This window comes from Nyctibius grandis, chromosome 16 (assembly GCF_013368605.1).
Source record: "Nyctibius grandis isolate bNycGra1 chromosome 16, bNycGra1.pri, whole genome shotgun sequence".
Taxonomy (NCBI): Eukaryota; Metazoa; Chordata; class Aves; order Nyctibiiformes; family Nyctibiidae; genus Nyctibius; species Nyctibius grandis.
This window is the reverse complement of record NC_090673.1, coordinates 7,615,871-7,638,334: the sequence shown is the minus strand read 5'-3', so window position 1 is coordinate 7,638,334 and position 22,464 is coordinate 7,615,871. Positions and strand designations below refer to the sequence as shown.

The 22,464-nt window shown below is 46.5% G+C and overlaps 1 protein-coding gene across 1 annotated transcript in view; it reads right to left on the bottom strand.

The window, feature by feature from the left end:
* CACNA1B (calcium voltage-gated channel subunit alpha1 B) overlaps positions 1 to 14,954 on the bottom strand; it is a 285,302-nt gene extending 270,348 nt beyond the window's left edge. The window contains exons 1-3 of the mRNA XM_068414104.1: positions 14,695 to 14,954; positions 12,365 to 12,470; positions 5,866 to 6,005 (exon numbers count right to left, since the gene is read on the bottom strand). Of these exons, the coding sequence (XP_068270205.1) occupies positions 5,866 to 6,005; positions 12,365 to 12,470; positions 14,695 to 14,954 (506 nt within the window). The remainder of the gene's footprint in view (positions 1 to 5,865; positions 6,006 to 12,364; positions 12,471 to 14,694) is intronic.
* Between the last annotated feature and the right edge of the window lie 7,510 nt (positions 14,955 to 22,464).

Genomic DNA, 22,464 nt, shown 5'->3' with positions numbered 1-22,464 from the left:
CTTAGCTTTTCTGAGCCAGCAAGTATCCATCCATCATCAGAGCATAAAAGAAATTGAAAACAAGGATCAGCTCCATTAAAATCTGTAGAGGCTTTGCTCTTAGCATAACTCATGCACAGTGTGAATAGCAAGCAGCGTTAGTCCGTCACCACCCATACTGTATAACCATGCAAAGACAATTACTCGTTTTCCTCATGACAACTAACCAAGATTAAGTTTGTCCCTCTTAAAGTATCCATTTTCCCAACTCCTGTTGCTGCTCAGCTTTGCTTTCTAGCACAGAAGTGCTAAGGGTTCCATGTCAGAAAAGCAAAGAGAAATCTGCATGTCCCTGCTCCTAGCCCCTTTATTCCCTGCGTGTCTAGATCTAAAGCTTATCAACTGAGCATACTGTCTAAGGTGATGCTGGCAGGGCATCCAAGGGGTTTTATTTCATTTTAATTTTGCTGTTCAAATTATTATGTTCTATGGTTATTTGCGGGTGGCAAGATTGAGGTGTTTTGGGGAGTACACAAGAGCCAGTCACATAGGACCCCAGAATTCAGACATCCTAGTCTAAGGGCTTTTGAAAGCACAGGAGCATGCAAGTAGAGGAAAAAAAATGCTAGAGACTATAGGCATCTATGTATATTTGACAGCTTTAAGAATCACAGCCCTCAACCAGACATCCACTTCTCAAATACGTTCGTGGTCACACCTCACCCCATGTCCTGTCTAGGAGGTACGTCCACCTCGAACTGAAAGATCAGAGGTCTATAGCCTGCTGCGCAGACCAGGCTGGGTGGTTCCTATGCATCCCCCTTTGACAGTCATCACTGCAGCCAAGGCTGCCGCTGCTCCTCATACGCTGCACCAGGAATAGCATCTCAGACTGCCCACATACTAAGATGATTCTGGTAACTAGCAAAGCTAACATCAAGGATGAACAGGTCTTTATTATGCTACTAAATGAGTTACCTTCCAAATTATCAGCATCATCAGGAGCTAGGAGCACATTTCTCAGTCATCCAGACAATCAAGATAATTCTAGCTTTTGTAATTTGTTCCTGACAGCCTGAGACATCAGCAACAGCACAGAGACTTTGTGCACATCATTTGGCAGCTCTAGGCCTGGCACACTTTGTCTCTGCCAGTCCCACCTAGAGATCCAGGCAGCTGATCCAACTGGCTCAAGAAGCTATCAGGACTCTTCAAGAGTGTTTAATCCAGACTGATTGAAAGCCAAAAAAATTAACTCTGCTCATAAAGGACAGAGCAAGACCCTTTCAAGTGCTCCATTTATTTATACCAGTCTTTAGCAACTCTTGGTGTTGGACAAACACTGCACACGTTTGTGGTCACTGCCTCCAAGAGGATATGATAGAACAAGGAAAGGACCAGAGTAACAGCATAGGTCAGTGCTGCACAGAAAGGCTCCCAGGTCAAGGGAGGTTGGGCAGCATAAATCTGTGACCAGGGAAACGCTGGACACTCATAAAACCATAAGCATGCAGAAAAAGAAATTATTATTCTCCAGATCTTACTATACAAAATCTAAAAGACACCAATGGAAATCTCAGGTAGCTAGTGATGAAAAAAAAAAAAAAACGATAAGCAGCAGTTTTTCTGGTGGTATGTAATTAAACCATGAGACACACTACCCAGGATATTATTAAGTCAAAAGCATAAACAGGCTCCAAAACACAACCAAGGAGAACTATCCCCTTGGACCACATAGTTCAAAAGCCATCTGACCCATATTTCTCTCAAAAATTCCTAGACATCTGAATTTTGGGAATCAGGAAGATAAAGATCATTTTCTCCATGCCTTGTTCTCCATTCTTCCCCTCAGCAGCCACCCTATTACACCAGCTCCAACTAGAGAGGATGTTTGCAGCTTAACCCAGTACAGCAGTTCTTCAGACTGTTGCATCCAAAACCCAGGACAAATCTTCCCCTGAACTCCAACAGGACCAGGGCTGAACCTTCAAGGCCCTGAATCCAGGCTCATAGCTCCATCCACTGCCACTGAGGGATTTAAATGTAGGGAGGACTTTATTCCCAAGACAACTGTGGATATCTGAGGTTTCCACCCCAAGACAGGTTGCAGCAATAGAGTAAAAAGTCCCTTTGCTCCTCCCTTGGAAAAGTGCATTAAGATCATATAGTCCCAAGGCCAGGTGACAACTTGCATTTGTGTGTGATTTAGAGCTGCTGATCAGTGATGTCATCACTGGAGTGAATACAATCCCATAAAAATGTGAAAATAAAATGAACAGGAGCTATAAAATATACGTGTGTCTCTCTCTCTCCACAATAGCAACAGGCACATCACAGCAGGGCAGCTTTCCTCGATACTCATCTACAACTGGAGGAGTTTACAAGAAATAACTAAAAAAATAACAGAGGAAACAAAATCTTTCAAGCAGCAGCAGTCTATTATTTTCCCAGGCCTTTATTAACAGCAAATCAGCATGCTTCCTTGAAAGTAAATGAGAAAAAAAAACACCACAGCTTTGCTGTAGAAAGAAACTGAGAGACTGTTTTCTGGAACAGACCAAGCATTTTGGGCCACTATCTGTTAGGCTCCAGTTTAGCTCAATAGGATATTGATCCTGGCTGCATATAACACAGCCCTGATTTATTTTCTGATTAACAAGTTCTACTGTCTAATTTTGACAAATAAAATGTCCATCAATGCAGGCAAATTAAAAAAAATACATATTTATCAATGATCGCAGTGTGCAGGCATTGAGTAGCAAAAAAAGAGGTTGGAAAAAGCAGGTGGAAAGGGTTACTGCATGATCACTGTAATATTTATATAAGGGTAAGTTCAATAAATGCAGAGCCTTCCCCCACAGCCTCCTCCAAAGCACACCCAGACGCTGGCTGGCCTTCTTCCTATGGAAACGGCTAACGAGAGCAAAGCTGCTCTTTGCTTTTTTTATGCATTTTTAGATAAAAGCTGAAAACGAGATCAGATTTTCTGACATTCACCATCTACCTTAATAAGGAGGTGCACTCAACAGGATTAGCAGGTGTACAACTCTGCGTGTGGCATCAGGAAATGCATTTTCGTGATCTTTCATGCTTACACACAAAAAAAAGAGAAATTAAAATCCCTCTATAATATTGAAGATCAATGTAAAACTGAGCTTAGGAACTGAATGCTGATCACTGCCTGGGAGCCACGAAGGAACATTTTCAAGTAGAAATCTTGCACATATGGAAAGGAAAGCTTTTGATAGAGTAGTAAAATGATATTTCAAAAACTGATGTTCTACCTATCTATATTTATAAGAACACATTAAGGACCAGTTTAGCACTGTCTTTTTATTCTCTAATAAATTACAGAACCTGCTTTTGAAACACACAGATCTGAGACCACCTTCCACAGAAACAAAAACTAAGGTCCCACTTGTGTCACCATCTTGCAGCCCCTCCCTGGAGAAACAGCCAGGTTCGTCAGTAGTAAATGTTCTTCCTCAGCAACCTGCCTTTAAAGCCCCGAAGCAGCAGTGCGAGGATCATGTCTGTCTCCACTAAAAGGCCTTGCTCAGACATCCCCTTGTTAGCTGAGCTAAGGCAAGCAATGGCTAGATGAAAGGGTTTCTGGCCAGGGAAGGAAGCCCAAGGAAGAGGAGTTCCTGCTTTCTAGCACAGACCCATGGCAACACAGGAGTGAGCTAAGAACATAATAAGGATCTAGGAAAATCAGAGCAAAACACAACAGGCTACAGAGAAAACACTAATTCGATCCCCTGTGTGAAGCTGCAGATCTTTCAGTGTTATTTCTCTACTATAGGTCCCTCCACCTCATTACTGGGTTTGGAAATACAGCCCCAGACTCAGGACAGCAATTATCTAACCAAGTACACGAGTAACCCTGTTATTTTCAGTAGGGCTGCCCCAGACACCAAAACCCAGGCACAAGCTGAAGCTCCTTGCTACATTCAGCCCTTGAATTACAGGATTAGAGGTCTGTGGATCTCCTCAGTGGAGATGACTCCGAGGACTTAACGCCGCTCAGTTTACACTTCGCCTTCCCTGCGTTGCCTGCCTGGTGGGAAGTCCATGCACAAGACAATTTCAATCCAGCCCAGCTAGTATCGCCATTGGAAACCAGCAGCTTTGACGTTAACAGGATTGTACTTCAAAAGAATACGCATGTTTGCAGATGGCAACAGGGTTCCTTATTACAGCTGTCTAATCAAGCCGATAGTCCGCAATTACGCTCGGAGATCAAACAGCGCTGCGAGCAGCACTCACAATAAAACCGGCACCAGTAAGATGCCGGTGTCACGCCTATAGCATCACGCATTGGGTTGCGATTCCACAAGCACGGCACGGACATGCCGTGTTTCAGCTACTGTTGCAAAACTTTGAACGTCTCAGTCACAGCTATGCAGTTTTTAAAAAAAAAAATCTGTTTTGATTCTTGGCCTGTTTATGAAAAAATAGATCTAAAACATGCCTAAACAAATAGCAATATGGCTGTAATTCAGGAAAGCTTTTACGTATAACCTTAAGTACAGAACCACTGGAGTCAGCTGAATTCAAACGTGTACTTGAATGCTTTGCTGAAGGATAAATTAAACCACGTGCCACAGTCCTTTCCAGAATCAGGGCCTTGATTTTATATATATTTTTTTTAAATATATAAAAGGGCATAGCACTAACCAGGAATCAGAACATGCCATTGGTGCGAACAATTGTAGCATCTGTGCTAATTCTCTTTTTATCCTGGTACCCCCTATGCTTCCAAGTATGTAAATCTGATTCTCCTTGTGGCTCCACTGAAGTTTCTATTGATTAAATACCCAGCCCCAGCAGCAGGAGAATCAAGCTCTGCATATTTATTTTCTTCCTCTCAATACATAAAGAATTCCCTTTGGCCTCTCAATTGCTATATCACATGGTACGTTGAATGCAACTAGAATTACAGTGATAATGTATCTAATGAATACATTTGTATATGTATGCAAGCATTTTCCTAACAGCATCCTACTCTGCACCACTAACCAAAGAATATATATGTTGGTCACACACAGTAGAGGAGAAGGTGTGTGAAATGAGTGTATGTTAATAACAAGAGCCAGACTGCAGTCTTCTGGGGGAAAAGCTAACTGAAATCCTTCCAGCGTGAAGGCTGCAAGATCATGACCTCACGCAGACCTTTGGAACATTTCCTTTGGAGCTTTAAAGCACCATTTGTAGAGCAGAAGTGTTACTTAGTGCTTGTGTTTTCATTACCCACTAGCATTACACTACATTTATATAAATAGATATAGAAACTGTTGCAACATATAACATAAAAATACTGTAAGCATTTCCAAGAAAGAAATTAGTGATATCATTTCAAACCAGGGTGCAAAATGCACAGGTAATGTTTTCAGCTCTGTCCTGACATGCACCCCCTTTGAATTATTTTTGGAAAAGTCATTTCATGGCAGACTACATTCATTCCTGCAGATAATTCACTGGTTTCAGAGTGAAAATGGGATGTATTTAATTTGTTAGCTCACTCCATGTTGACTTTTAAAGTAATCCTGTAATGTCAGAAAATAGATTGATTTAAATCAGGTTCAAGCACCTAGTGGCAATTAGAACTTGCAAGTTCAAGAAATGTCACTAAGGGTCTGGATAAGATACACACCAGCATATATACAAATAAATATCCTCAAAACCTCTTTTTAGGTGGTTCAAACTGCACTTTGAAAGTGACTCATTCAGCACAACAGCTGTTATTTAAAGACAGTAAGGTCAGAAATGCAGTTTTTTAGTACTATTTCACTAAAATCACTCCCAGCCCAACCCAGAGTTAAACAATACCACAAATCAAAGCAAGAGTCCCCCTTAAACTTAGAGCAAGACGGGGTCACTTACCCGGTGAGAACCACGACAAAATCCATCACGTTCCAACCATTTCGGAGGTAAGAGCCTTTATGAAAAACAAACCCCAGAGCGATGATTTTGATACCAGCTTCAAAACAAAATATTCCAATAAAGTACGGCTCAGTGTCATCCTGAAAAAAAGAATAAAAATCAAAGGTGTCAAGGAGATACTTATGCTTCTGTACTAACAGCAAGAGTCATATAACCAACTACGTGCACCAACTTCACGCCCTTTTTTCAGCCCTATGAACGGAGTTGAAACCAAAAGGTTTAAGTTTACTGGAACTAAGCACAGAGAGGAATTTCATTATTATTTCTCTGAAGGTAAATTTGTTTTTTTCACGTTTGAAATTCTATTTGCCTTTATTCTGATCGTTTCACCCCACACTCTCCACTTTTACTCAATATTCTGGAGGGAATTTTAATACTGAGTTTTGCTCTAAGGGTATATTTAAACTTGAGATCACATATTTCTGTAGTTATTGACACAGAAGAAAACATGAGCTTTACAATTCACCCAGGAAACTGAAGCAAAAGGATATCTTGGGGAGTAACTGTCAGCACAGCAAGCTTGCAAACACTGGCAGGAAATTATTTATTTATCATTTATTCCATCAATACTTCCTTCACTCTTTCTCCTCCATTTTCTCAGTTTCCACAGCTGCAATCTCGTTTGTTTTCCTTTCACTGATCCAGGGAGAAATCCCCATTCCCTTCCATTATCAGCAGCATCAGTAAGGTTTGTGTCTCAGGCCCATGGTGTAGACTAAAGCATACCATGGGATCACAGCTTCATGTCCTAGCTCACCAGAGAGAAAAATCAAGCTTAGTCTCCACAGTTTTACTGAACCTTTTTTTTCATCTGTGCACCAGATCTCTCAGTATTACACTTTATTGATAAGAATTTCAACACAAATTCAATGCCCAATGGAAGCATTTGCATTCAGAAGGAAGATGTGGGCAAGAAATGGGAACAAAGCAAGAGGTGAAAGCAACAGGCATCCATTTCAAGAACATGTTAATTAGCCTTGGCACCTGTAACCAATTTCCAGATGTGCCTTAGATCCCTGATTTCAGCTGAAGTCAATGGAAGTAAAGCAGCCCCACCCAAAAGGAAGCAAACTCCCAAATTAAGAGATTAGAAATCTTTGTTCCAGTGGCTTCGGCATTTCTGACCATCAGAGCCAGAGTTGAGCTGCTGTTTGATGCACAGTTGTTTACATTTCACAGTTCTACTAATGACAAAAGGTGATTTTGGTTCTCTTTCTGTGTAAGAACATGAATGTCAAGTCTTGTGGCCACAGAACAAAGAAAAAAGCAGTTTTGATACAAGAATTTATTTTAAAAGCATGGCAACTCTTGCTCAACCCTGACCCAGCCCTGGCCATGTGCTTTAGGCATAGTACTTGTTAACAGAAAGCCAAGTTTCTCATACCTAGAAGACCAATATAATATCATACCCCTCCCAAAGAGGCTTATACATTTAACATATCAATGTATACCCAACTCAGCAAGTCAACCACAAAGCACTCATCACTGAAGTTGCCTCCAGGCTGCTGGAAATCACTGCTTCTGGACAGGCTTTTCCATCAGTGGCTGCATTAAAGTTTTGTTTCCTGCAAAGCAGCACCCCACATTCCTACACACCTCAGTGACCCCAGCTCCTCCATACACTTAATCTTTCACCCTATGTCATCTCTACTCCCCCTGCACCTTTCCTAATCTCACAGCCCCAGCAACTCCACCTCCCCTTCCCCTGTGGCCAGGCAAGATGACCAGATCACACACACACTGACTGGACAGAGAGCAAACCAGAGCTGTTGTGGTCACACTGCAGGTCTTTGCCTGAAATAGAGGGGAAAAAAATCAAACCCAAAACTGCTTATCCTCCAGCCAAGGAGCTGTTTCCATAAACGGCAGCAACTCCAAGCCCTCTGCCCCGACTGACACTGCTCAGAGGATACAGAAGCTATCACTGACTGAGAAACTTCAGCTACCCATCTCCGTGCTATTTACCCACATAGAAACAGAAACAAGGCAAGGCCATTAGACCTTTTATGGCCTTCAACAGAAATCCTACAATAAGATTCTTCTTCCAGCAGTTTCTCCACAGCAAGAGCTAGAGGCATCCCAGGACTCCAACCCAGTACAGAAAACAGGGAAGAAGGAAGAAGGCATCAGAAATCATCATATATTGTTTCAGGAGAAGTTACCTTACTGCTCCTCTTCTTTCCCTTATGCACACAGGAGCACTTGTCTGCCTACTCTTCAACCCCACTACACCTTTGAGTTCATAAGTATAAAAAAATCTTTACAAACAGAGGCCTCCTAGCCCATCCTATATTTCCATCCCACAACTACTAGCATGCCTCTAAAAATAGCACCAAAACAAAAGACATACCTTTACCCCCACACACTCCCTCTCATTACTCCCTCACTTCCTTGAAGCCTTATATCTACTCTGCTACCAGTCCTTTGCTCAATCTAGGTCAGGTGCATTGCAATTACAGCTCCCAGCTTTAAAGAGCCAGGCTTCAGGTACTCAAGGGTTTGACAGAATATGCTTGTCCCAAAGCTAGGACTACACAGAGCTTTTAGGAAGTGGGTCAAAGGAGTTCTTGTCAGCTTCTAGGGAAGCAGGAAGGCTCACAGATGGGCTTGGGTACTTATTACAAAGAAAAACTGTCATCTGTAGGGTTGGCAGTGAGTAGCTAGGGAAATAAGAGGAGATAGAAAGAAGATCTTTTCTAAAGCCTGTCTAAATTTACACCAATTTAGCCTAAGAATCAGGGCAGTAAGAACAGGATGAAAAATAAAATTTATGCCCCATTAGGTAGTGGGGCCTGCTGGTGAAAAAAAGGATTCACATGACTGTGTGTGATGGAAGGAGCTAGAGGGCAAGGACAGGGGTGACATGCCTTGTGCAGCACTGACATGGCCCTGCTTCCAGGGTGTCCTGCAGCCCCCTTCAGAGAGGAGGCTGTGTTGCTGCTTGGGTTCAAGAGCAGGAAAGCAAGTGATAATGAGCATCAGTGTGCGTGCTTGGAAGGCGGGTGGAGAATTTGGGCAGCAGCCAGAGCTGTGCCGGCAGGTTGTTTGCTGTGGACACAGCAAAGCTTGAGACTGGGCCAAACACACATTTAATCAATATGTTTCGGATCAGAAACAGCTTCTGAGTCTGGAAAGTCACTACTATTCCTAGTCCATGTCCTAGTGTCTTTCTTTGGCCTTTGGATGTGACAGCCTTGATAGGTTTGGGTGTGTCAGGCTTTGTTCATGCAAGGGTTAATATGAACAGCTCACATATGACTGCACAAAGTGCCTGTGGATAGGATGAAGAATTAAATCCATTACTAAAGTGCAAGAGCTGTCATGCTGAATATCTGAGAAAACAGTTATATTCTGCCCTCACTTCAAAACCACCCAGGGGAGCCAAACACTCAGAGCCCTACAGTGGCATGCAGATGGACGTCCTACAGACCCGCTGGTGTCTTCAAACAGGGTGTGCCCCAGAGCGCGGCAGAAAATAGATTTCCTGTCCTGCAAGTTCTGATATTGTCTCTGTCAGGCTGGGACAAATCCATGGCCTACTGAGGCTTCTCATGAAAAACTGAGAAATTAGGAAGGAGACAGGGAGAGAACGAGCATGCCTCAGCCTGGGCAGCCAAGAGCATCATGAGCAAGGCATACACCTGCAAGGCCACTCAGGGCTCAGATGTGAAGCTCACATTTGGAGCTCTCAGCACCAGGCTCTGGGCCATTCAGTACAACTCCATCAGCATCTTTTCAGTTGGCATCACTCCAGTGTGTACAAACAATGCAATATTTATTGGGACAGAGAGAGACTGACTCTACAACTTATTGGCTAAGGCATTCAGCTGAGATGGACAGTAGCAAGTTTGTAGCATCTGTGTTCCAGTGGATAGTTACTGATGTGAAGTAAACACTTCCATCAGCCAAAGCCTGTGAGACCCCCAGCTCAGAACAGGCAGGAGCCTAGGGGGTAGGTCATTCTCCTGCTAGTGGAATAACGAGCTCTGAAGATCAAAGACTTGAAGCCAATGCTCCAGTTCACCACTAAATGCTTTGACCACCAGACTAGCGTTTTTCCAGAGCCCTGGTTTTGACCAGAATTTCCATCCTAGCACCAAGTAATGCTTTCTGTGCTACAAACAGAAAATGGACAGAGAAAGATTACTTATAACTCAGCCATTGCAATTCTTTAAATATTGCATATACCAAGACATCACTTGCTCTTCCCATGTGCTTAATTAACCCTGCTTGAAAAGTAACATGAGCGCAGAAAACAGCCAAGTGAGATTGCACTGCAGGTTCGTATCTTGGGTCTCTGGGGAGACACACAGAGGAAAATTTTGATCAGAAGAGAAAAATCATGAACATGTTTGTATGGACTCCTCCCTCTTTTTCTCAGCTTTAACAAACAGACAATCTTAAGATTTTTTGGTTTTATATCTTCAGTGATGAGCCCTCACTCCAATTTGGAGATATTACGGAACCCAGGAGAAGGAAAGGTATATCCATAAATCATCAACCAAAAAAAGGCCAATTCCATTCCTGCCAAAGACAGCAATAAAGCACCTGCTGCTCTGCATGGACTTATAATCCGGCTCAACAAACCTGTAAATGTATGGGGATAAACACCCACTCTGGTTTAGCACAGATTTGTAACATTTTCAGTGAAACAACTTACAGTTTGTGGGAACAGCAGGAGCACTCTAAGGAGTTTTCAGTTTGAGAACCAAAAGACAGGTTTTCTTATTCACAATGCTTAATCTTTCCAGCATATGTTGAAAACAAAAAATATTTCATGACTTGTAAAGATACTCAGTGTTATTCTACGATAAATGCCTTTATACTTCAGAGTTAAAAATGTGTTGTAGTTAAAATGGCTTCAGAAAACCTGGATCAAAGACAATGCTGCACAACAGTGTTTGGGACAAAAATCAGGCGTTAATTCTTCCTTCAGCACCAAGGCAGAGCCAACAAGATGGAAACTGTGCATTTAACTCTTTCGGTTATCTTACACAGTTCTGAGGTAATGCTAGTGTCCCCCTTTGGAATGATTTGAGCAGGAACTGAAGGTGTGTGTGCAGTACTGTGTGTGGTAAAATTGAATACATTTTGGGTGAAAGGACCAATAAAAACCCTTACAAATCTAGGGATACAAAGGAACATAAAAACAATGCACTAACCATACTTACTGCTGCTTAAAAGAACGTATCACCAAAAGGTTACCAAGCCAGAACATCCACAAAACTACTTTTCCCCTTCACTAGTCCACATGTTCATAACTACAAAAGGCGTTTCCCCAGCTCAATCATTACCCTGGGTCTAAACCTGTGCTTTCCTCACAAACCCAGGCTTGCCTTGCTAGCCAATCCCAAAACATACAAAGACATGTTTAATGGCAGGAAGATCAACATACATGCATGTTCTTCATTTTTTTTCCTCATCTTTTCTTGAGTAGAAATAATTCAAACAGAAAGAGACCAAGCAAACACAATGTAAGTGGGCAGCCAGCATCAGCAGATACATTTCCAAACAGTATCAACTAGCTGAGCCTGAGGCTCTTTCTAGATCTCTCACACTCTTTTTCCTGTGTCTGAAGAATGAGATTGTGAGAGTTGCCCACTGGTATGGACCAACCTTGGAAACTGTAGCAACCAGCGTTCAGAGGCTCTAGCTTTTGGCAGCAAGACTAATACTATCTTTCTTTGCATAATTTAATATCTACATGTAAAACACATACAGGCCCATATTTATTCATCCTTTGAATATGCAACAGGATTAACGCATTTAGGCATGAATGTGTTCCAGATCATTAACAGCAGGAGAAAAATCAAACCAAATATTACCCATTTTCCTACAGTGATGATAAATGAAAGAACGATTTTGAAGCTATTCTTATATTTTCTTTTGAAATAAGGTAATTGGGCTCATTACCATAAAGCCTGCGGGTAAATTATTTTCCTCTGTAAGTTGGTTTCTTTTTTGGAAGGGAAGTGTGATCATCTAAACCCAAAGTTTGCTTTGTAGGGTCCTTGATACATGCTGCAGCAGGAAGATAGCTGAAAGACATACGAACCTAAAAGGTTACTCTGATCTACCACTTCCTGCGAAAATATCACAGATGTTCATTTGATTCTACAGATAATTCTGAGCATTTGGCAGTCCCTTCCTGTCTTGGTTTATAGACAGCCTAAGTTTGCTGTTCTGATCATACTGTAAGGTCCATCTCTTCTCCCGCAATTGGGCAGTGCTGGCTAGAGTGATGGAGCATTCTTGTGAAGATGGGATTGGGAGGTTAGAGTTATACTTGTTGTCACTGACTTATTTTTCCGATTGTCAGGTCAATGTCCCTCTGTTTACGTGTGGATCTTCAAAACAGATACAAGCCCTCGCAACACTTGCTGACTGATTTTTGTATTAGACCAGAAACAAAAAATGTAAATAAATGAATACAACTCACCAATCTCTCTGACATAGGTGTCTTGTCTCCATCCGGCAAATGTTGCTCCAGAGCCAGCACAATACAATTGGCTATGATTGTAGCTAAAATCATGTATTCAAATGGAGTGGGGACTACAAGTTAAAGAAGACACTAGACAACACAAGGAGTACCTCATCCAAATCCCATTTCTACCTAAACAGTTACATTAGTTGAGCATTCTAAGATCTCTCATCTTTTTTTGAAGACATTTAGCCTCCTTGACTTCCTTAGTTCTTTCTGGGGTGTCTTTGGAAGAAAAGTAGGAAATTGGCTCTCTTCTTTGAGTGAGTTAGTGACTTACACAGAATCTGAGCTGCTCAAGGAATTTGGGAGCAAGAAAGCAAAGGTCCAAAGGAAAACAAAAGCTATTAATAATTACTATTTTTAAATAAGATTGATAAGCTAAACTGCCCCAAAATAGTTTATATACCTGAATGCCATCCGCTGAAATGTTCTTCAGAAATTCCCTGTCATTTAACTTGAGCACAGAGTGTAAATAAGCGATGGGCTAGAAAAGTTCCGTTTAGAGTGTCTACACAGGTCCAAAACACGAATTACTGCTAGATTGCAATGCCTGCTCCTGGTGAGAACAAAATCATCAGCGCCCTACCGGGTTGTATGAGGGAAGCAATCTCACAGGAACGAAGGCAAACCTGACACTCGGTGCCCCCTTGTCTTTCACCGTGGTCTCTAGACCTGAGCCGTGCCGAGCCCCTGCGCTCCCAGGGCGGAACCATGCCGCGGGTGGTGGTGGGGCCTCAGGGTGGTGGGGAGCTGGGCTCAGCACCGCGGGGAGCTCCGCGGAGCTCCGCTCAGCACGGCGGAGAGCTCCGCTCAGCACCGCGGACAGCGCCCTGCCCCGCCCGCCCGGGCCTCGCCCAGCAGCTCCGGCCCGGGGAAGGGCTGGTGGCTCTGCTGAACCCGCTGGCTCCGCAGCACTGTGGGCAATCCCCTTCTCCCCACACTTCACGAGAAAGACGCAGACAGTCGCCCAAGAGAGAGGAGAGGGACAGACTGCACCGAGCCTTGCAGGAAAAGCGATGCTCTGAGTGCCACCGGAGCTTGGAACCTTGTTTAGTCAGACTTGGATGCAGGGAAGGAGAAATGGATGAGGAAGTACAGCCACCCCTGCGATTTTATAATATGGATGGAAAGATCAATACGCGTGTGTGTGCAGGGGGAAAGGAAGTGCATGCGCTCTACTAGTGTATTTTTTTTCCTGTTAGCCCCTCAGGAAGTGAAAACTGGGGAAGCCTGAAGGGGAGCTGGCCTCTGTGGCAATTGAAAGTGTTGCTAGGAGGCTGGGAGGAGGCCTTGCTGCTGTTAGCTGAGGATTAATAGGTGTGTGATAGCAAATGAAAAGAAAACAACCAGGTCCCTTGAGATCACCAGTGTAATGCACTCCTGTACACACACACGCACACACACACACTATATCTACTCCCTGGTAAACACAAATAGTCTGCTTCCCTTTTCTCATGGCTTACAACCCCACTGTGCACATCATTACAAGCACAGCTCCCTTCTAAGGGAGATCTCTGCAGCTCACTTGGACTGGGAGCTGGTTCTGAGACAGAAGGCATCTGCCCCTTTCCCAACGCAGCAGATGATCCTTCTCCCCACTTACTGCCTCCCTCTGCCACAAAGCTTTTATATTTTTTTTTTTTTTTTTTTTTTAGTACAGTCTAAGCTTAGGCTATGCACTTAATCAAAGTGACAAGATTCATGTTGATTCTAATGGATTCAGGAGGTGATGAACTGAAAACCTAGCTGCAATGATTGTATTGATGGGAATTGCAAGGTACCTTGGCTATCAATGTCCCTACTATCAATGCAGCTTTAATCCTAAGGTGTCACCATTTTTATCCCATGTTCCTTCTTCTATTCAGAGTGAGAAAGAGGAGTTGAAAGGTTCTAAAATGGAAACAAGAATCAGGATTCATTAGCATGAATCTCACAGAACCCTTTGCATTTGGCTTAAAGTGCAGGAAATGTAAATCTATGCAACTATATATCTCACACCTAAACACACTCCGAAACGCACGTATGTCTTACACACACCCCGGCATAGCCAAAAGCATGTTCCGCCGTTCCTACAGAAGCAATTTCCTATGACACCCAGCTACACAGCCGTACATTATGTCAGACACACGGCTCCATGTCACACACACCCATTACACACACTGGATCACACATGCACGTCTACATTAGCACCAGACACTCATCCTCAGCTGCCTGGGGGGGTCTGTTTCCCCCAGTCTCCCTCCCCCTTTCCCCACTGTGCCCACACACCCTCCCAGAAAGGATATGGCCATTCTGTTATTCTCTTGGCGTATTTCCGTATAACATTATCTTCACTGAAGATGAAGAGGGATCTGTTGACTGTGAAGCAGTTCTGTTTGACAGGGATGGGGTTGTAGAGAGCCATAGTCCTGGCCCTCTGAGCCATCGACTGCTTATACATCCTTTGGCCGGCTTGGGGGCCACCTTGCCGGCTGCTCCCTCTTCCAGCCCCGGCCGGCCCTCCACCTCCATAGCGGGTTGGCAGATCATCCCCAAACCGAGCCATTCTCTCAGTGCACGGAGCCGGGCGCTACAATCCAAACTGGCAGCCGAGGCGAGAGGAAGACGCATCACAGCGCGCAGCACTTCTCCCTCCGGGGGCTTCAGTTGCGGGATCGGGATCGATCGCAGCAAAACATATAGATATATTTAAAAAATAAAATTTTATATATATATATCCCTTTCCCTTCCTCCACGCCCTCCTCTTCCCCACCGCTGCGGCTGCCCGGGGGGAGGAGGAAGGCGCCGGGGCCCCGCTCACCTCCCCGCACAGGTGCCGTCTCTCCGGCCCGACCTCATGGCCGGGGCGGCGGGGGCGATGGCCGGGCGGGCGAGCGCGCTCCCTTCCGCGGTGGCCAGCGGGGGCTGTGGGCTGGCAAGGGGCTGCGCTGCTGCCGTGCCCGCCGCGGGAGCGCTCCGCCGTGCTCAGCTCAGCCCAGCCCGGTCCGGTCCGGCTCCGGCCCGGCCCCGCCGCATGTGATGCCCGGAGCCAATCGGTCTCCGCGGCTCCGCCCGCTCCAGTCACCGGCACCGGGAGGGAGGGAAGGATGGAGCCGGCCCGGCCCGGCCGCCACCGCCCACCCCGATAAATACGGCGGAGACGCGGCCACTCCCCGGGGAAGGAGGGACCGAGCCCCCCCCCGGCTCCGCGCAGGGCTCCGCGGGCGCGCAAAGCCCCCGTCTGCGGAGGGGGGGAGGGGGGGGGCAAACAGGCGAGGCAGCCCCCGCGCCTGCGCACCGCTGCCCAGATGTGCATTGCCCAGCTGCTGCACCCAGGGGTGCCCCCAGCCGCAGCGGGGGGCTCCGGGGACGAAGGCAGCGCTGGGCACCGGAGCTCCCAGCACCCCTGTCTGTGCCATCAGGAGCCCTGGGAAAAGCTGGGGGTAACGGGGTGGGCAGTGTGAAATGGGGGCGCAAGGGGGGGACTGGGGGTGCGGGGCAATGGGGATGCTCATTTCAGATCCAGCCCCTGGGACCGTTGGGCTAGTGGGCACCGCTGGGCAGGGACAGATGCGGGTCGGGGATCTGTCGACCCACATCTGTTGGGGTCGATGCGGGTCGACATCACCCCCGCATCACACGCTAGTGTGGCGGTGCAGGGCTGGTTTGAAACAGAGCTGCGCCCTTCTGGGCAACTTACTTAGTTTCTCCTTGGTTTGAATGACTCTTGCAGAGCACTGGATACCTTTAATCCTGTATTTATGGACGAAATCCTTTAATCCTGTTTATTCCAACATCCTCTGTTGCTCCCATCCACCGCAAGTCAGAAACTAAACTCCTCCTTGTTCCTGGAACGCCTCACATCAACAGTCCCCACAGTAGCTGGTGAGGATATGCTTTTGTATCTAGGCTAAATCTAGGATACAAGCTCTTAACTTTTAGAAGAGACCCTCCAGAGAAGTCAAGGCTGTCAACAGAGGGACATTTGACTTCCCCCACACTAAGAAAACCCTGGACTCTGCTGCTAATGTGTTTTTTTGCCTTAGTCATCCAAGCTGCCTCAGCTCAAAACCAACCCACCAACTAGGCAAGTCTGCAGCAATAACATCTGCTGGTTTCAGGAGACAGCAAGAGGGCTGGCAACATCCACAAATGGCACAAATAAGGGCTGGCAATATCCAAAGGGTGACTCTCCAGAAGAAAGCAGCTTCTTGCCCAGGGCTTTGGTATCCGAAGGGCTTTTTCACACTGCAGCACAGCCAGAAGATACCCTCAGAGGCAGCACTAACTCAAGGAGCCATAGAGGGAAGAAGCAAGGGAAGAAGGTGCATCACATCCTGCTGCCTTGAGGGCCAGACACAGCAAGAGCCACCAATCACTCTGACACAGACATGGCCACCTGGTTTCTGCAAGCCCTGGGGACAAGGTCAGCGAGAAGAAACTCTAGTCTGTAGGTTCCCTTCCCATGCACATGCTGGGAAAGGTAAAAGAGGACTTCCCCTCAACCCCAGCTTTGGATCATTTGCAGATTAAACCAAATGCTGGAGTCTTTGGGAAAAACTTTGCCTGAAGAAGGAAGCTGAAGTCTTTGGGAAATTAAGTCTCCCACTTTGGCTGCCACCAGGTTGCTCCAGCTCCCGCTGGCTCAGGATCCCTGTTACACCCAAACAGACCCTGGGCAGAGATTAAAATGAGCATTTCCTCCTCTGAGTGTTCACCCCCCAGCACTGCCAAGCTGATCCACACAACTGGGTCCTCAGAGAGCAGTATCTTTATTTTATGGGGGGAAAAGCAGAGTGCAGAGAGCTCACAGCTCATGGGCTGAACAGGGCAGGAGAATGCTCTTTTCTGTTTAAAATTTCCCCTAAAAACATTTCCATTTTCATCCTCACTGCAATTTTTTTATAATGAATTTATCTTTTCATCTGAAAAGCGAGTTTTCCCCAGTTGATTCACTTAGTTGTCCAAATTTTTCACTTCTCTGCTTCTGGTCACTAAATCTAATATATTCTGTGGTATTATGTTTTTCAGTGGAAAAATCTCTTTTTATCAGTAGCCACTAAAAGGGGAAATGCCTTTTTCAATAATCCCCCACCTCTTCTGATGCAAATCAGCATCGGGAAAAAAAAGAAATACATTGATTTCCACAAATCTTCAGGTCTGCATCCTCCCATGCTTACAACCAGATGGGGGGGACAGCTCTGAAAAGTCAAAAAAAAAAAAAAGTACTGCCTCTTGCATCAGATGGTATTGAGAATCAGGGAAAACTCTGCCCCCCACATCCCCTTCTCTCCTCCCAGGGCCCCCAAACCACCCTGCCTCTCCCAAGAACAAACTCCCCACCACGGCACTGCAGTGAAGTCAGCAGACGGGGTGGTGGGGGTGTTTGTGACAGCAAGAAAATGATGTCAGCATGTCGTGGGGATGTTCTATTAAACCACAGCTTGCCCTTTTCCCAATCTGCATGCTCAGGGCTTTTTCTTTTTTTTTTCTGCACCATAGGGAAGATCACACAGATCTTAAGCACTGAAAGCCTTAAACACGAGCAAGAGATAGCAGTTGCAAGGATTATTTAGCTTTGAGGTGGGAAGCATCAGGATTTAGCTGGGCATTTTAAGATTATGAAAAGAGCAGGGGAGTTAAGAGAAAGCAAAAAATTCAGAGCACTGAAACAGGTCAGACATCTATAATCTACCACTACACAAGGGCAAAGAGCATTTCATGGCAAATTCTAAAAGTGGATTCGGTCATGAGTAATTCTTCCTGCCCCAAAGACAGAGGTGAGCAAATCACACTGCCCTCCAGCACTGGCTGTCTTGGCTTCAGCAAGGAGGCTTCCTCCTTGCCCAGCAGCTTTGCCAGGCAACCAGGCATTTCCCTGGACTTTCACCTCCAGCCCAAGCACTCAGCCTGAGGCAGGTGACTGGGCTTAACAGAGCAGCACTTCCACCTGGGAAGGCAAAGCCTGCCTGGCTGAGACAGGGCAGAGAAAATGCTACAGCACTGCAGGTCTTTGCATGTCAGATGACTGGGACAGTTGGGTCATGGCAAGCACCAGTGACACTATTTATTTGCCCTGGCAAAGCGGCTCACAGGGACTCCTGGGACAGTCTGGATCTATCTCGGGGAGGGTTTCCAATTGAACCACAAAGAAGTGGACTTCCAGCTTGCTCTGCTCCAGAGACATGAGCACACATGTCCTATAAGAGGGATGGTGGTTAAATTTAGGGACACAACCCCAACATCCCCTTGGCTGTCAACCCCCACCGAGAAAGTTAGGAGGGACACATATGCAGAAACAGCAGCAGGAAAGTAAAAGATTTCTTTAAGAGAAGAAGGGGTGTCTCACCATGCCCTGACTCCCCTGGGTCCTGGCCTACACTTTGAGCAGCTCAGAGGGAAGGTCAAGGTTTCCTGGCACACGTTGTGTCCAGGTGAGCTCAGGGGTTGGAGAACTGTTATTTGCCTCTCAGAATTTGCAAGGTTGAGGAACAGAGCAGCCATTTCAATCCCATACATCTTGCAGCTCTGGAGCCAGGCTACTGCCAAACAGAGCAGCTCCCAAGAGCATATTTCCTTTAAAAAAAAAATAAACAACACAGACTGCACATCACCTTCTAGCTCACAGGAAGGTCCACAGCTCCAGGCCAAGAAAAGTAGCTTACAGAGGCGTTCCTGGCCAGCAATTCCTGCTCTCCTCACTCACATGCATGCATTTTGCACCAGCTGTGCTAGAGGAAGATCCTGCTGCGATGCAGGTAGAGAAAATTCTTAAAAATCGCGCTCGAGAGTCTGGCAGACGATGCAGAATGGCATTATGCAAAAGATGGTGAAGGGAGAGCAGTGAGAAAGGTGCTCTGTTACCTTGTATCATGAATAAAAGGATAAGACAGTGAACACAGGGAAAGAGAGGCCTCATGAAGATACAGCTCCTCTTACACATGTGTCGTGATTGTGGTATCATCTGAAACACAAACAGTTCCCTGAGCCAATGGGGCAAATTACTGTTTGCTGCTGTACAAATGCAGAATAAGAGAGACCCTGCCCCTGAGAGCTCCTCGGTTGGGCAGGGAGTATTGATGGCAAAGCCCCTGGGTTGTGTCTGGCTGGCACAGCAATTTAATCTCTGCACAAAGGGGTACACAAACCTCCAAACTAGCACCATCCTGAGTTCACAGCACCACACAGCTCTTCCAGCCCAGGAGATCAGATCAAGCTTACTATTGACAAGAGCTTAGACTAAACAGTCAAAATGGAGGAAAGGGAAACTGAGGCACAGTGCTTACGCCCACAGAGCAGGTCAGGAAGGAAAATTAGGTACTGTGATCCCCAGCTCAGCATCTTCTCCACATCACCTCTCCACCTTGAGTGAACCCCAAGAGACCAAGAGCAGTTGCACTCATTCTGTTTCTCTTGAGCTTAATTCCTTTGTAGATGGCCCAGGACATGAAACCCAGCAGCCATTCCTTGATGGTGGAAGAAGTTAGATGAATTAAACCTGCTGGCATCTCTGCTTCCCTTGAAACAGGCATCAAGACATCCTTTGGTCACCTTTTCCCTGTTTCAGTTATTACCTCCGTGATCCTGGGAGTGCTCAGCTCAGCGAAGCTTCAAATCCACTCGGGACCTCCGATCCACCTAATACAGAAATTTAAGAGACAGACTGAAGGTCTGATGAAGTGTTTAATGAGCTACAGTTAATGGGTGGATGTGCTGTTACTCTGTCTAGGACCAGATCAGGAACCATGCAGCGAGCAAGAATAATAGGAATTAAAAAAAAGCAATGCACACTCCACAGCCTTCTAAGATCTGAAAGGTTAATGCACACAGAAAGGGAGAAACACAATAAAAAGCTCCGGAGCTACAGATTAACTTTCACTTCTCAGAATCTATTATTGTTATTAAGAAAGACACTGAAAGGCAGAAACAGGAGCTAGATGCCCTATTTCCACCGCCTTGCTCTGGGAGTCGGGATTTGTTTTTTTTTATGCCTTTCAATATCTTCCCCATTTTTTTTCCCAAGCTGCAGTGAAATGCAAATGGCAACGACTTTGATAACCAGGCTGAAAGCTGAATAATATTGACAGGCAGGGAATCCCCCAGGCTTGAAGCAGGGTGGTACATTGCAAAGCAGCTCCCCCTTACAAAAACACAAATGCTCTTTTGTATCTGTTGGCCAACCCGAGCGAGGCAGAGGCAGCCAAAGGCCTGCACCAGGAGATAGCTCCATTTATAATGGTCCACCTAATAAGCAACCAATCCGTTGAGCTTGGGTGCTCGGTGTTTATTCAGCTAATGGTGAGAGTTATGTCCACGTTCTAGTGTAAATTAAGCATTCAGCTATTTTACAAGGCACAGTAAGTCGGTCAGCCTTAGCCTCAGTAATTAGGGCTTACTGTTTAATTAATCTCTTGTGGTAACACACACATGATACAGCAATCTCTATCGCACTCTCTCTGTTGGCTTACATGGTACAGCGAAGAGAGGCTAAGGGAAAGGAGGAGTTAATCCTTTACACATATCACTTATCCCCATTGCACAAACATTAAATGAAGCGGGGGGGCTGCTCACTCACTGGTGCGAAACATTTGGGTGAGGAGCCAGCAAAACCACTCAGGACATCAGCTCATTGCCCAGGAGACCCATCACACCTACAGACAGGGGACAAAGCAAAACCCACAGGGACCTGCTCCTCCTAAATGGGAAGGAGAGAGCTGCTACACCTTTGGCTTGAGAAAGACCGAGCTAACAGGGCTACACTCCCTCCTTGCCACAAGCCCACGGGCTCTGAGCCCCTGTCTCTGGCAGCTGCAGCCCCAGGGTCGATGCCCACAGGCCATGGCAGTGGTGGGGATGTCTGGGAAGCCCCATCCCTGGCCTGGACATGGCAATGTCCTCACCAGGAGCAGCAGCAGCCCAAGGCACAGGCAGGGGCCGCAGATGGGGGAGCATGAAGGAGTCAGAGCCCCCACGAAGATGGGGAGAGGGGGACAGTGTGCAAACAGAAATACGGTAAAGCCTGAAAATCAACCCCCAGGGTCACGGGACAGGGGGAAAAACAGTCATTAGACCAAGATTACTGCACTAAAGAGGTAAATAAGCACTCTAAACATTTTCTTCAGGTAATAAAGCCAGCCAGCACAGAGGGGTTAAGAGGGTGCAAACTAGTGTCAATCCCAAATACAAAAGCAGGCGATCATCACCATTTTAAGGTGCTTCTCCCTTTGGCAAGAAGTACCAGCTGCTGGGAGCTAACTCAGGATGCCGAGGAAGGGGGGCTGGAAACCCTACGGAGTGAGGGCCCCCGCTGCACCCGAGCTGGTGGCCAAGGGCCAGAAACCCCGGTGAGGGTCTGGCCTCCTCAGAGCTGCAGGGAAGGAGCCTCGGAGGAAAACCATTCACCTCCAGCCTCAGGTTCTTCCCCTGCCCAGACAGGTATCACCGGTGACAGCATTTGCGAGGGGGAAAAATTGTCCGTCACAAATCTCAGAGCAGATTCATCCCGCAGAAGCCACCCTGGAGCCGTGGGACAGCGGCGGCTGAACCAGCACCCCGTGGGTTCCCCTCCCCGGGGGTGGCAGCGGGGGCCGGGGGGACCTGGCAGCCGCTCGCTGCAGCCTCGGGATTTTTATGGGGCTCCAGCGCCCTCCGCTCAGGCACGGCCAGAACGGGAACTCCTCATCCCCCGCACCGCATCCCAGCCGGGGCTGGGGGTACCGGGGAGCCGCACCCCCGGGCAGGGGGCGGCTTCCCACGCCTCTGCGGTCCCGTATCGCCGCTTTGTCGCCTCCGCCTTTGGCTCTTCCTGCTCAGCAGCCAGCACAACCCCTGGCACTCAGCAGGGTGGCCTTAGAAATTACACAGATTTCTGGTTTATACAACACTTCGAAAGGCTGATGATTTGCAAGGGGAATTGCTGGGGGAGGTTTGCAACCACCTGCCCAGCCCGGGGACATCAGCTCTTCTGGGCACCAGGAGCATCTCTGCAGCCAGCTCTGGTTCTGGCTCCATGGGGAGCACAAGACACAGCCTCAGGGCTGGCACGGGATTTTAGGCAGCTGCCCGTGCTGTGCTAC